Consider the following 15,168-nt stretch of genomic DNA (forward strand, 5'->3'; position numbering starts at 1 on the left):
GACCCCAAAATATTCTCTCACCTTCTACTCCGTGTCCTCTCAACCTTCCCTGTAGTGTTCCTTCAACCAGGCAGTCTGGGAAATACACCTCACAGATATTGGTTATAAATGCAGCAAGCACAGAAACATAACAGAATAAAAGAGCTTAGTGTGATTGCTGATGTATCTTGAATTAACCACATGAGCAGTTCTTTAAGAACCAAGTAACAAGTTAGGATCCTATTGAGTGTGTTTAATCTATCTACACATTTTGTTAAACATACTTAATCTAACTATTTATGAAAACACAAAAACGGATGAGTTGATTCAGCTAAATGGTTAGAGTTAAGTCCTAAAATCAAAAAATTTTTCTACACAACACAAGCAGGCCAGATTTAGATATCTAAAAGCCAGAATTTTAAGATAATACTGCATGTACATTCAATTTCAAAAATTATTTACTTTATAGAGGAAAAAAGAAATCTGCACTTTAGCAAGGCAGACATTAATTCATGTGCATGAACAGACATTCCGCTTATACAAACAGTTCCTGGAGCTGAGAAGGTAACAGAGCTTTTCAGTTTCATGCTTCTTCCTTTGGGGTAGAAGGAACTTAATTGATTTCCAGTAAACCTGGAATTAAATATATCTACATAGTATATAACTCTATAGATAAACATGTATCTACTCATAGTCATAATTTATTTACATAATGTATATACATATATAAATAATCTGTAACTTCTCACAGGAACTAAAATACAGAATGGCATTTTGATCAGATGCTCAAGGCAAATCTTTCCTGCAGCACTGGAATATGATACATTTTACAGTGCACCTCAATTTCCATTCACTGATCTCCACATTTTCCTTTAAATTTGCTATCTTAAATCATATTATTCAAATGATCATTAGCTGCTTATTAAAATAATATTGTTAAGTTGTAAATCTGGTCAGGTAACATTTCAAGGCTCTGTTTTCCCAATGGCTTACTGAAAGTATGGGGAAGCTATAAAATTAATTTAAATCATTCTTTCTGCTAATTTACAGGATCAGGGAAAATATTTATTACTTATTAACTTTCAGTTAACAATCCTGATGATAAAATACAGGGAGACTAAAATTTCAGAGTAAAACATTTCCCAATGGTTAAATTAGTTTTCTGCAAGAAGCGACACATACACGCCTGGTCAGAAACATTACTGCCAAATTACCAACTGTTTTTATGTGCAAGGAGCTAAAACAGTTTTACCTGCACATAATCTAGGTTTTCTAAGTCTAAATTTGTAAACACCAAAAGAACCTACTCTGCTAGGATTCCCACTTGATATTAAGTTTAATGACTTCATTGCACTGAGACTCACAGTATTTTTAGAACTGCAAGATATCTGATACTCCCCAGACCACTACGTAAAGAAGCTTTAATCCTGCTAAATTAAAGTTCTGCATTGTTAAAGGCATCACTAAAGCAGCAACAATAAGCAGAGCTGTTACAATTAGGACATTATATTTAAAATGGAGCATCACAGAAATCAGCATCTACAACCTCAAACTTGGACTACAACAGTATGAACTTGCTCTCTGCTAGTTAGCCACTGCAAGCTACACATCTCATCAGCTCAGGCATGCTGATAACATAACATACTGCTCTGGAGCCTTGAGTCAGGACTGCTGCTTTAGATCACCTATTGCTCAGAATTTGTGGGTATCTCTGCACTGTGCTACATTGCACAGCCAGTAGAGCATTCCTAGCAGTCACTGGTTTCTCTCTCTACTGTCTTCTTCCACACTTTAGTCTCGGACTGAGGGAAGTTCTGTGACTCCCTAATGATGACAGAGCCAGCCTTTAAGGGCAGGTGACCACTAAGCAGCCTAGCATCCTACAGCACACTTGAAGAGATGTCATATAAGTCCACCTACAAGTACTGCTCTTGTACAGTCTCAAAATCCTGAGTGGGCATAGAAGAGAACCACAGAATATCCTGAGCTGGAAGGGACCCATACAGGTTATTGAAGTCCAACTCCTGGCCCTGCACAGGACAACCCCAAGAGTCACCATGTGTCTGAGAGGATTGTCCAAGCACTTTGTGAACTCTGGCAGCCTTGGTGCTGGAACTACTTCCCTGGGGAGCCTGTTTCAGTCCCCAACCACCCTCCGGGTGAAGAACCTTTTTCTAATATCCAACCTAAACCTCCCCCGACACAGCTTCAGGCCATTTCCTCGGGTCCTGTCACTGGTCACCACAGAGAAGAGATCAGTGCCTGCCCCTCCACTTCCTCATGAGGAGATTGTAGACCACACTGAGATCTCCTCTCAGTCTCAAAGGAGACTGAGACATTTTCCTCTCCTGCCCAGCTATGTAACTTGACCACACACAGGTACTTAATCTGGGAAATATAGTTTTTTTGCCGAAAGATGCATAGGTACTAGTTAGGAGCCAGGAAGATTTGGTCACTCTCAGAGGGGAGTTGCACAAATAGCAGAGTCATTTCCAAGATTAACATAAAAACTTTGATAGCAGAAGAAAAAAAAAAGAGAATAAAAAACCTGAAAGGTCAGTGTAGGGCTCCCAATGCACCCTCTTTTCCTGACTAGTATATGTGTGCTTCCTCATGAAGGATTTGCACTGAAATTGCACTCCCCACTCCTCTTACCCACTTACCCAGAAATACTAACAATCATGCCTTGTTTCTAGCCTCCATAAGATCTTCCTTTATGGTGAACTTGCCACCGGCTGCCACAAGAGAGAAGCCCCAAAGAGAAGATAAAAGGACTCCCTGAAACAACATCTCAGCCTTGGCCATATTGATCAACATAACTGGTCTACTCTGGCCTCAAATCGGGAGGTCTGGAGACACACCATCTATAACGCAGCTGTCTCCTTTGAGAACACACGCAGGATCACCCTTGAGGAGAAAAGACAACGCAGAAAGAATTGTGTCTTGCAGAATATACCACCTAAGGAGTCTTTCTGCTGTGCCTTTTGCAATTGGACGTGCCTGTCTCGTATTGGCCTTTTTAGCCACCAGTGCGCTTGCAACAAACATGGGTAGAGCCCTTCCCAAATCTTCGTTCGCAAAGCCTAGCCATGATGATAGAGGATAAGTGGATCCTCCAATAAGAGGATCTGTTACTATTTCATAAAATTTAAAAATAAAACTTATTTAATAAAATTTAAGAAATTTACATATTTTATTTAATAAAATGTTTAATAAAATATTTTATTTACAATATTTTATTTACATAAAATATTTAATAAAGTTTAAAATAACCATATAATACAATGATAAAATCCAAGGCAGGTATCTAAAGGTAAAGATGTTTTAATTAGTGCTTTTTATGTATTTTCTCTGTATTAATCTCAGGCCCTTGTTCTAGATTGTTATGTATCAGACTAATTCTTGTATGTTGACTGTTTAAAAAAAAAACCCACCAAAAAAACCAGAAAACCCGACCAAAAAAAAAAAAAAAGCTCACACTATATGCAGTGATGTCTATTGAATTAACCATAACGGCAGCAAATATAAAGTCAAGAACATCAATTTCCATTTCTATACATTTTCTGACATTCATTTGAAATATATATATATATGTGATCCTTTATTCTAATGAAATACTTAAGAATTGAAGCCCTTTTACTGCTCTATTTTTTTGTTTCCCAACTAATTAAAAATAGAATGCCTACCTTGTTATCTGGTATTCATATCAAATAGTGAGAAAACAACTCCTAATTATATAACCTTTCCAGTAAGCAAAACGACTTGTTACAGCCTCTTTTGCCATGTCATTAGAGTTTCTTCTTTAAAATTGGAAAACTCTTGTTTACAAATTTAAATTGCAATTAAGTCTTCAAAGGGATGAAATGATAAGTAGAACAAAGGAACTGTCCAGACACTGCATTAGTGTCTTTGATCTTCTTTATAATGTAGTCTTAATGACAGATATAGAGATTAAGGGGGGAGAAGGGGGACCAGAAGCAAGTACTAAATAACTAAATTGATCAGAAAAAACTATCAGAAGTTGCAAGGATTTCCAGTACCATTTTTTCCACTACAAAGCTATGGGAAGATCTAAATAGGAAAATATGTTTTCATTTAATTCATCTAGAAAACAAACTACTGGAGGAAGATCTTCCCTTCTGTGTCTGGTTCTATCTGTGGACAAGTCTGAACTGCTTGAGCCCAGCAATCACCATACAATCTGCCTTCTCCCTAAAGGACTTAGAATATAAGGAAGGTTGTTTTCGAAGCTATGATTGGAAAACAAACTTAAGAGGCTGAATTCATCTTGGTTCAGAGAGGCAGGAATTCAAGACACACAGGTCATGTAGATTAAAAATGTAAACGTTAAAGAAAACTATAGATTCTACTTTTTGAAACCATGAGGGCTCAATCTTTTTTCTCTGAGTATGCTCCTTGGAAGGGAGAGACGGATGGGCAAGTGTCTTCATTTCCTCTCTCCAACAGGCTCTGGGTTTGGGGTGGTATTAAGGGGAGGAAAGGAGTACAGCTTTTGGGTGTTCAAGAGCTCTAGGATGTAGTACAAAATCTCAGAATGTGTTCCCAGTCATCCTGGAGCAGCTTATTACAGACTTTACTAAGGTTTTCCCTTCCATCTCTTAACGCCTGCAAAACCAAGCAATAATAAATCCATCCATACCTATGAGATAGACTGGCAGGTTTCCAAACAAAGGAATGCTTTTATTTGAAGCTCCTGGATAAACAGCCACTTGTATTGTGCTGATTCTTTTCTCCATTTTAGTATAATAAGAAGAAATTAATCATACCTTGAGGATGTCTCTATCTTATTTTTCCCCCAGAAACCATTAACACAGTTGCCAGTCTATGCCAGCAAAGAGACACAATCTACACACAAATAACTGGCAGAAAACAGAATTGACAGCTTGACCGCTGCACCAGGAAGCCACACACACTAGTAAGGAGAAGTGCAATGGAAAAATGAGAATAGCAGTAATGCTAAAAAAATACATATCATTTACTTCAACCTGAGAACTGATCTACCTAAAAAAATAATTGTCTGAAATGTCCCGAAATGCAAGGGATGATCTTGTGCATTTTATCCAATAGCAAGCTCTCTTTGTTTAAAATAATAATCTTGCCTGCCTGGGCAAGACAAGGGTGACATTTTCAGGCTGTAGCTATGGAAAAACAAAGCACTTGTTGTGAAATGTAACAGTTTAAAGACAGCAGAAGACTCTTTGTCTTATGTTAAACTGAAAGTAATGACAGCATTGTACCACCTTCTGTGCTTCCTACTGATCATTCTGCACAACTTTCCATGATATCAATGGGAAGAAAAAGATGCTACAAGTGGAAGGATTACCCTCTCTTTCCTTTCTTTAGGTAGAAGAGGGAAGGAGAAAAAAAAAGAAACAAGATAAAGTCACGATGGAATAATAGAGAATGAGAAAGTGCAGGACACTGAGTCACAAAAGGGACTTGTTCTCCGCAAATAAGGTACTCTAGAAACTGTCACAGACTGTATAAATCAAATGAAGGAATAAAGTATATATAATCAGACCAGAGAAAAAGAAAAAGTAGGGGAAGATAGCTATGATATGGAAATGCTGGCAGTCAGAGGTGGAAGTCATCAGTCACATTTCTTAAATCCACCCTTTAATACTAAAAATACATGAAGGTACATTTTTTTAATCTCAGAATAGACAGACACCTGGGGTCCCATCCTCTGCTGGTAGAAGTGACTGTAATCCCATCAATTGTATAATTAAGCTCACGCTTCATGTCATGCTCATCAATTCACCCTCATCTGCTTCACTGAATCAAAATCACTGCAACTTAAAGGCAGGATTTAATAACCTTTCTCTTCTAAGAACAGATCAGTTTACTGTACTTTTCTAAAGCCCAGTGTAAAAGAATATAATTAGATAGCAATCTAGCTGCAGTATAGTTAAGGTCACAAGCCTCCTCAATTAACTTCCAACAATGTATCTGTACTGCAAGAAGTGATAAAATGATATTTTTAATTAAAAAATAAATTCTTCAAGTAGTTATAATTTGTATCCTTTAGATCTCAAAACACATAACTAACAATACCTTTAAAAGTCTAATTCAAAAATGAGCAAAGTCTTAATGCAGCCAGCAGGTTGCTTGCTTTCCCCACACCCCAATTCAGGAATCTCAACATCTAAGGCAGATGTATCACTTTTGGTCCTGTAAACATACTAGGGAAAATACACAGGAAACAATTATAACTGGGTACATGACAGATTCTTTATTCCCTTCAGGCTCAAATTCATTATTGCTTTAATACAGATTATCTCGGCATAGTTACATTTACTAAAGTACACATTCAGGAATGCTGAGAGAGAAGGGAAAAATTATCTTTCCCCTATATCTGCTCAATCTCTCACAGTGGGAGAGTAAAGATCACAGTTTTAAAGGACCAGGACTGCTTTTTTGCATACTGTTTGGCACAAAACGTCCATGATCTGTGACTAAGCTTTGTAGGCAGCATAATTATAAATTAACAACAATAAATCATAGAATGATCTGGGTTGGAAAGGACCTTAAAGATCATCTAGTTCCACCCCCCCTGCCATAGGCAGGGACACAGTCACGGAATATGCTGAGTTGGAAGGGACCCACAATGATCATCAAGTCCAATTCTTAGCCCTGCACAGGACCATCTCGAAGAGTCACACCATGTGCCCAAGAATATCATCCAATGCTTCCTGAACTCTGTCAGGCTTGGTGCCGTGATGACTTCCCTGGGGAGCCTGTTCCAGTGCCCAACCAGCCTCTGGGTGAAGAACCTTATACTAATATCCAACCTAAACCTCTCCTGACCCAACTTCAGGCCATTCCCTTGGGTCCTGTCACTGGTCACCACAGAGAAGAGATCAGTGTCTGCCCCTCCACTTCCCCTCACGAGGAAGTTGTAGACTGCAATGAGATCTCCCCTCAGTCTCCTCTTCTCCAGGCTGAACAGACCAAGTGGCTTCAGCTGCTCCTCACACGGCTTCCCCTCAAGGCCCTTCACCATCTTCATTGCCCTCCTTCGGATGCTCTATAAGAGCTTAATATCTTTCTTTTATTGAGTTGCCTAAAACTGTCACAATATTCAAGGTGAGGCCTCACCAGTGCAGAGCAGAGTGGGACAATCCCCTCCCTCGACCAGTTGGTGATGCTTTGCCTGATGCCCCCCCCAGACAAGGTTGGCCCTTCCGGCTGCCGGGGCACTGCTGACTCATATTAAACTTGTCATTGATCAGGACCACCAGGTCCCTTTCTGTGGCACTGCTTTCCAGATACCTTTCATTAGACCAAGTTGCCTGAAGCCCCATCCAACCTGGCCTTGAACACTTCCAGGGATGGGGCATCCACAGCTTCTCTGGCCTTTTTCCAGTGTCTCACCACCCTCACTGTAAAGAATTTCTTCTAAATATCTTATTTAAACTTACCCTCTTTGAGTTTAAGGCCATTACCCCTTGGCCTTACCTTAAGGCCATTACTACTACATGCCCTGGTGAAAAATTCTCCAGCTCTCTTTTAGGTCCCCTTTAGGCACTGGAAGGTGCTCTCAGGTCTCCCTGGAGCCTTCTCTTCTCCAGGCCGAACAAACCCAAATTTGTCAATCTGTCTTCATAGAAAAAGTGGTCCAGCTCTCTCATTATCTCCGTAGGCCTCCAAGTCCTTCTTAAGTTGGGGGCCCCAGAGCTGAAATCACTCACTAAGTTAGGAGAAAGACACAATTACTTTTCTCAGTTTTTCTTAATTTTTAATGTTAGATTACATAATAGCTCATGGCCACCAAGAAAAGGCAGTGAATCAACACGCTCCTCAGATCAGACACGTCTTGTGTGTCACATCCACCTCCCTTCCTCCCTCCCGCTGTCCCATTTTTTAAGCACCACCTGCTTCACCCCTTAATCCCTTCATAATTAAAGACCAGCTACTTTGCACCAATGCACTTTTGCCTGCCTAATGGGGGTCATCTGACAGTGTGGACTTCCTCTAGGCTTCCCTAAATAAACTTGACCTACTCTTGGATGCATCTATCTCCAACACAATTGTATTCCTATTTAAAACCAATAAAAATAAAGCTTATTTATATGAAAATTATTTGAAAACAATCCATTTTAACAGACACAATGGCCATGTACTCTGTTGCACAGGCCCTATATTCAAGATAAAACAAATTTTTATTTTTTAAAGCAAATACTACAAATACATTGAAAACCAGCTTACTTGTGTGCCACCTCGATTCCTGGAAATGCACTGTCTTACATCCAGGCAGTCTTGCTCTGACAAACCTGGAACTTGGAGTTAGTGTGACACTAATTCTCTGCACACAGGCCACACAAAACACTCCTCAATCAGAATAGCACCATCTATCTGGGCCTGCCCAACTCCAAGTTTCATCTGTTTTTCTCACAAGTTTTTTTGCCAGCATACTGAGCTGTGAAATGAAGCACTTATTATTCCACTCCTAATGTTAAGCTTCATGTTAAGGCCTTCAGAGTTTTTGGCATCATTAACTTTTTGGCTTTGCCAACTCAGTGTTTTGCAGAATGCCATTACAAGGAAATGTGTCTGCTTAGTGAGGTTGTGAGTGGGGGCATCTGAGGTTTAGGCTTCGGTTATCTGTGAATTTCCTATAGAAACAGGCTTTCCTTCTGTCGGTCAGGGTCTGAAGACAGAGGCATGCCCCATGCAGCCAGCCCAAGTGACACAGATGACCATACTGCAGGAAGGGAGGCTATTTATCAGAGCAGGAGACAGAGACTGGCACTTCCAGACACACCATACAGTCTCAATATTTGAGGTTCCTCAATCATCCTCAAATACCAGCAGAAAATGGCAGCTGCCACAGGCAGATTTTATGTTTTTTTCCTTGAAGATCCCTGGGAAGATGAGCCCTGAACCAAAGAGGGTCAGCTTCTCCAACAGCTGCTTTGGGCACAGGCCAATGGGTAAGAGAGGCAAGGGGTTTAGTTAAGCACAAGGCATGAGTTGCTACACCCCTGAGGTTGCATTAGACCACACTCAGTGGCAAGAACATCATTCAAACCTCTAACCTATCTTTACAGATCACCGAGTCTGGAATCATGCCTATTTTAACTTCAGTACCTTAGAATGGTCTAGATGGAGAGCACAAGACAGTTTTTGACTTCTCTTCACTCTTCTACTACCTTAAGTAAGAAGATTTTTATGAGGAACTTGTTGCAGGATGGACATAAAAAAATGTACTTTTCTGAAATAAACCAGTATTCCAGTGCTTGCATGTCTGCTAATAACTTCCATTCACATCTTCATCCTTATTCAACTTAATTGTTAAAACTTGCTCTCTTCTGACCCTTCCCTGTCCTTGATTTCCATGCACAGCACATAACTATGACCAGAATACTGCTGCTCCCTTTTCAGGTCATGTTCACGCTCCATATTTCTGTGCAGAACTGGACACAACTGAGAAGCCTTCTAATTCTGGATCTAGCTGTAAACCTGGTTCCCATCTTTGAACCTCTCCCAAATGAGTATAAGCTATTATCATTACATACTCTAATTCCTTGTGTTTACTGCAGGCTTCATCAATATTGCTCACTATCTATGCTTCTCTGTTTTTTGAAGCAATTTAAAACCAAGAGAACACATATTTTTCCTCTGCCTGTAATATCTGACTTCCAGTTTCCTGCCAATATCTGTTATTTATCTCTGCAAAGACCCCATGTAAGTCTTCAAGCCTGCATTGTGATTCAGTTTATATGAATGACATTATTCAGCAGCCTTTTTTTTTTTTTTTTAATCAGTAAGGTTATTCCAGTAATTGTTCCTTCTTCACTGTCATCTTTGCTATCAAAGCTGCGGCACCACCTGGTGCACTACATGACTGAAGGATTTACTATTGCAAGACCACAGGGCTTCACTGGTTCTTCATCTGCACATAATAGTGTACGGCTGGCTAGATAGTTTAATTACATGACAAACACCATTCTCTCTGATTATGACTTTGATTCCTTCCTCCCACAACAACAAGTTAATAGCTGCCATCTACCTAAAATACTTTGAGCAGAAGATAATCTTCTGTTCTTGGCATAATTGCCCCTCTGACTCTGTAAGGTACATACATTTTACTTGTCTCTAAGAAAAATCTGGATGTGTTTAAATACAACTATCTCAGATCACTTTTTAATGAAAATTTAGCACGCACCAGCCCAGCAGAAAAAGTATCCGAGGCCTTCAGAAGATATTCTAACTAGACACATTCACACCACATCCTCCTCTAAAAATCTGCCAGCATTTCTTAGCGTGACCTACCTGTGATCTACTCAGTGCAGTTAAGAACATTTTAATTAAAGTGAGAAACATAGAAAGAGGAATTAGTTAAGCACCTAAAATGCCTGAGCCAACATCAGCTTGACAAGTTACTACTAAATCCACCTGAAGCACAATGAAAACAGTTATTCCAAGGAAGCTATGCAAAAGTATTTTAAAACTTTAAGAAGGTTATGAGAAACCTGGTCGTAACCACAAACCTGCACCACCTTAGTCCCACCGAGGTGACAAGGCAATTTCCTAGTGAGGAAACTGGTAAAAAGAGAACACCTGAACAAACAGGTGAACACAGAAAAACCTGACTCTTTACTGAAGAAACAAACATGGAAAGCATCAGCTCCCTTCAGCTCCCATTTATAAATATTTACAGAATATATATAATACAGTCTTTTAAATTCATACCATACATAGTTTTAAATTATGCTTTCCATACTTTACTTACAATTTATAAGTTAGTAACTTTATTTATTAGGTAATTATTAAATACAACTTTAAAGTGTGGCACAGGTACTGAAGAGAGACAACTTATGCATTTAGATGGCTAAAGAGGAAGATGTTTCACAAACTAAAGTAAAACTCAGACAGAAATCAACTGTATAAATGGAAAGAAAATAAAACACAAAGAAAGGTTCAAAACAGAGGGAGAAATAGCTTGGGCAGGATCTGGTCCTAACAACTTCATTGATCAACAAACAAAAGTAGCCCTTTCAGCAGGAAAGCACGTGGAAGTAAACTGTGCTGCCTGCTACATAAACATTTTTTACTGGGAAAACCAACACTGTATCTATAGGCACTTCATGCTTGCATGAATATCAAAAGTGTTTTCAGAGTGTAACTTTATATCTCTCTCTGCCTAAAGTACCACTAGAGCCCTAGTTCCAGTGTTATACGAAATGCTAAACTTTTGCATTTGAGAAATAAGTTGTAAGATAATAGAATCTAAAGTACTTTTAACAACAAAAACATTAAAAGTCTAATTTTGTCTTTAGAACAGCAAAGATGAAAAGTGACTGCTTTCCATTACACATTTTAAGTAGTTTCATTAAGTTAAAACACTTTACTGACTAGGTTCTTGGTGGGCAGCAAGGATAAGTGCAGGCTAAAGTAAATGGTAACAGGACAACTTTACAAAAAACAAACCCCAGAAGACCAACAAAAAACCCCCCAAAGTAAGCATTTTTCCCAACAGGCCTCCTTGCTTTAGAAGGAACTCATGGCTCAAGGCATAGCTTTGCCTTCCATTTCTGGAAATGACATAAGGCATTAGACCTTGTTCTGTTTTTATACCCCCTACCTACTTCTCTGAGCATCCTGGATTCTCCTTCAGTGATTAGAAATGCAAAAGATGTAAAAATTACCCAAGAAATGGATCCCTGACTACATAGTTCCTAAGCATTCTTGCACTTGTTATACACAAAAGAAAAGAACATTTGCAACAGGATCCTCTCTGCTACCCACCTATTTCTTCGTACAAAGTGAAAGAGGGAATAAGAGGCAGTACAAGAGAAAGAAAAGGGAGAATTACTGCTAAAGTACAATGCAAACACTTCTTAAATGTGTCTTTTCCAATTATTCACCTGCAACTCTTAACCACACCATGGATGCAGAAGTGTAATGATGATAGACTAGTTAGATATTATGATTTTGATCCATGGATCTCAAATATGGCTAAGCAACATTACCTCTGTCCTAGAAAATCAAATGAATCAACTACTACACCTAGGGTTTTGGAGAAGGTCAGTGTGACATCTGATAGATGTGGATAGAATCCACATTTGTCAGTCCCCTTTCACGATTTCTCATACATGATGAGTTTAGAGAATGCAGCAGCCAAAAGGCACAGTTTAGAGAGCAGTGATAGGACTAGAGCATACTATATATATAAAGTTTGGCATTGCAACTATGCATTTCTATGAGATATAAATACAATCAGATAAAACTACCCTGCTCAGATCTCATATTTATCTACTACCCCAAGAGGTATTTTCTAATGAGAAAGAAAGATTTAATTTAACCCTTAAAAAACACATTCTGAATCAAAGGCAGACTACAGTCTTTCTAAACCCAAATTCTAGGATTACACTAATATAAAACACTAAATGATACATAAATTTCTAAATATGGCCACACAGAACATCCTTCAACACCTCTGCAATCTCCTGCTTGTGCCACATCCTTCAAGCAGCACGCAGCCTAAGCAAAGCATCTCAAAAGTTCCATGCATTTCTGTACTGTACTAGTCATCAAGGCATGTCAGGACAGCATAAGGAAACTCATCTTTCCACTACTGCACTTTACACCACTGACAACAGAATCAGATTATACTTGTGCTGCCTCACAGTAGGACTCATACCAGCAGTCCTGTGAAAATAAGAAGATACAGGAGAAAAAATAGAGCAAGAATTTAAAAACATGTTTTAGGGTTTGATGTGTTTGTTTTAATATGTTCTACATTTTATATCTTCATGGTTAGGAAACTGGCAAAGTTACAAAGCCTCATAACAGTGGTCCTAGATTTTAGAGAAGGTATTTCTTTTATATATCTTTTTCAAATCCCACCAGCATTCTATTCTCAGTTCTCAGGTGTAACATGAAACCACTGAAATTTTCTCAGCCTCAGCAAACTGAATTTTATCCTGTGACAAGTGTCATAAAGCTGAAAGCAGCACAGGTTCAAAGGGTAAAAGAGAAGCATTTGCTTGCTTGAAATCTGATATACACCAAATAACTCATTCCACTCATGTATTTTCTCTCCTTGTAGTACAAAAAGCATGAAAGAGCAATTATTTTGAGCTTTGTGCACTCTTGTTAAATATTTAAGAATCCTATCAAATATTACAACCCTACCTTTTTCACTTGACCTCCTCTTCATGTGGTCTTATTAACACAGCAGCTGAAACTTCCATCATGCAGTGAAATAAGCAGGTTATCACTAGGTGGTTCAATTACACCAATATCCTCCTGACCTTCTGTGAAGTCTTACCTCCTGCTTTCCATAGCAGGGTCATGGTGAGCTCAAGAAGGCAGTATGGAGACAACACAAATCCCTTGATAACTAGAGTGAATCCTGATGCCTCAAGAATCATGTGCAGCCGGGCACTTTTTTCCCCATAAAATAATTATACTAAATCAGCTCCAAACCACCAGTTTTACTCTGTCCTTAGGGGAAACCTGAACTAAGAACAAAACAGTCAGTGCTCCTTGGTAAAGTCACCAACCTCAAACACAAGGTTAGGGAAGATGCTGCCCTCTCCAGCATAACACAGGACTGCTTTGGTGTGATAGCCACAGCACTGCTGCTGCTGCAGCAACATCATCATGTGTTCCTTATCCCCACCTTCCCACTGTGAGGCTGACCCTCTATCCAGATTCCTATATGTATTAGTAACCACATGAGTAGCTAGCAAAGAGAGAGGGAGAGAGAAGGCTGACCAAGATGCCAATGCCATTTTGCCATTTGTACACCATTTCACAGCATTCCTCACACATTCCTCAGCAGTACCTCCCACCACAGAGACCTCAGACCACCTGACTGGGAAGTGGCAGGCGCCACTGTGGCAGGGAGAGGACTACTGGGCTAATGCTGTGACTTCTAATGATATTCCTCTGATCATAAATTCCAGTCAAATTGCACATGCCACGATGCTGCCTCTCTGTAACCTCTCATGCCAGATGCAGCTAGCTTGAGGATCACAGAAGGAGCATGTCAGCTGCACACAGCAGAGGGAAGAAGCGAGGTGCTAAAGGCCTCCACGAGGAGTCATCTGTTATCTGAACTAACCACAGCTCTCACCACAACACCCAACAGATGAGTGCATACACAGCAAGCTACTACGGCTACAATGCACAACTAGCTGAGGATGCAGAACAGCTGTAAGAATTGCTAGGACAGGGAGATGCCTCAAAAACCCTTTTGGAGGCCTGAAGTGTGAGAAGTTGGTTGAGCTACCTGGGTAGGAAAAAGGGAGCAGAAAGCTGCACACCAAAGCTTTGTCAGAGTAAGAATCAAGAAAGGATACAACAGAGAAAGAAAGTATGATTATATCTGGATACATAAAGAAAGGGAGAAGAATTGCAAAAGGAGAGAGATGTTTTATGAGCAAAGCTCCAGTGTTAAAAAGTCACATAGATTAAGACATCCACTGTACTGCCATTATTACAGGACATTCACAGTTTTAAACTAGAAGGCAGGACTACGCAGGATAGTCAGTTAATCTGGACTTGAACGAGTATGATGAGAGGCAAATACACAGTTCTGATTTTCCTCTCTTTGAGAGAAACACTGTTCTTCAGACTTCCAAACTTTTCACATGAAAAATTACTGACAGCCATTTGAAGGAAAATAAATATGCTCTTATGGAATTTTTAGCACCTAGCATAAATATAGCTGGTGTGTTCCTGGACCAGCTAGCTCTAGGACCATTAAGAAGAACAAGTAATCAAAGAGAAGAGCACCCAGAGACTTAAAGATACATTGTCTGTAAAGGGAAATTTATTATTTTTATTATACATATGAATTTTCTTACATGGAACATCTGGTTATTTTTTAGAAAATAATTTTAACTTTAACTACTATTACTCTGTCTGATTGACTGCCTCATCTAGTTCATTTGCATGAATGTTGCAAGACATATTCAATATGCTTAAGGATAACAGTAATTCCATTTCAGTCCATGAAATCTCTCTACTACTTTAAAGTAAATATCAAAGCCTTAACTTTCACACTCTTTGGGGCATGGACAGGTATTACGTTATACCTTGAACCACACAGAAACTCCTGATGTTTAGCTGTGACCTCTACCCAGTACCTTGATACAGTTACTCGTAATACTTTTCTCCAGAGTTGCATTAAGATTTATAAGGTTGATTCATGCT

General features: G+C 39.3%; 1 protein-coding gene across 7 annotated transcripts in view; it reads right to left on the minus strand.

Annotated features, from left to right (window-relative positions):
• Positions 1 to 15,168, minus strand: part of TPD52L1 (TPD52 like 1) — a 140,018-nt gene that overhangs the window by 35,095 nt on the left and 89,755 nt on the right. The window contains exon 1 of one of the 7 annotated variants that reach the window (XM_064649611.1): positions 13,141 to 13,211. The exons of the other annotated variants lie outside the window; for them this stretch is intronic. Coding sequence (XP_064505681.1) covers positions 13,141 to 13,165 — 25 coding nt within the window. The 5' untranslated portion in view covers positions 13,166 to 13,211. Of the gene's footprint in view, positions 1 to 13,140; positions 13,212 to 15,168 lie in introns of those variants that run through there. 7 annotated transcript variants of the gene reach the window in all.

This window comes from Pseudopipra pipra, chromosome 3, assembly GCF_036250125.1.
Source record: "Pseudopipra pipra isolate bDixPip1 chromosome 3, bDixPip1.hap1, whole genome shotgun sequence".
Taxonomy (NCBI): Eukaryota; Metazoa; Chordata; class Aves; order Passeriformes; family Pipridae; genus Pseudopipra; species Pseudopipra pipra.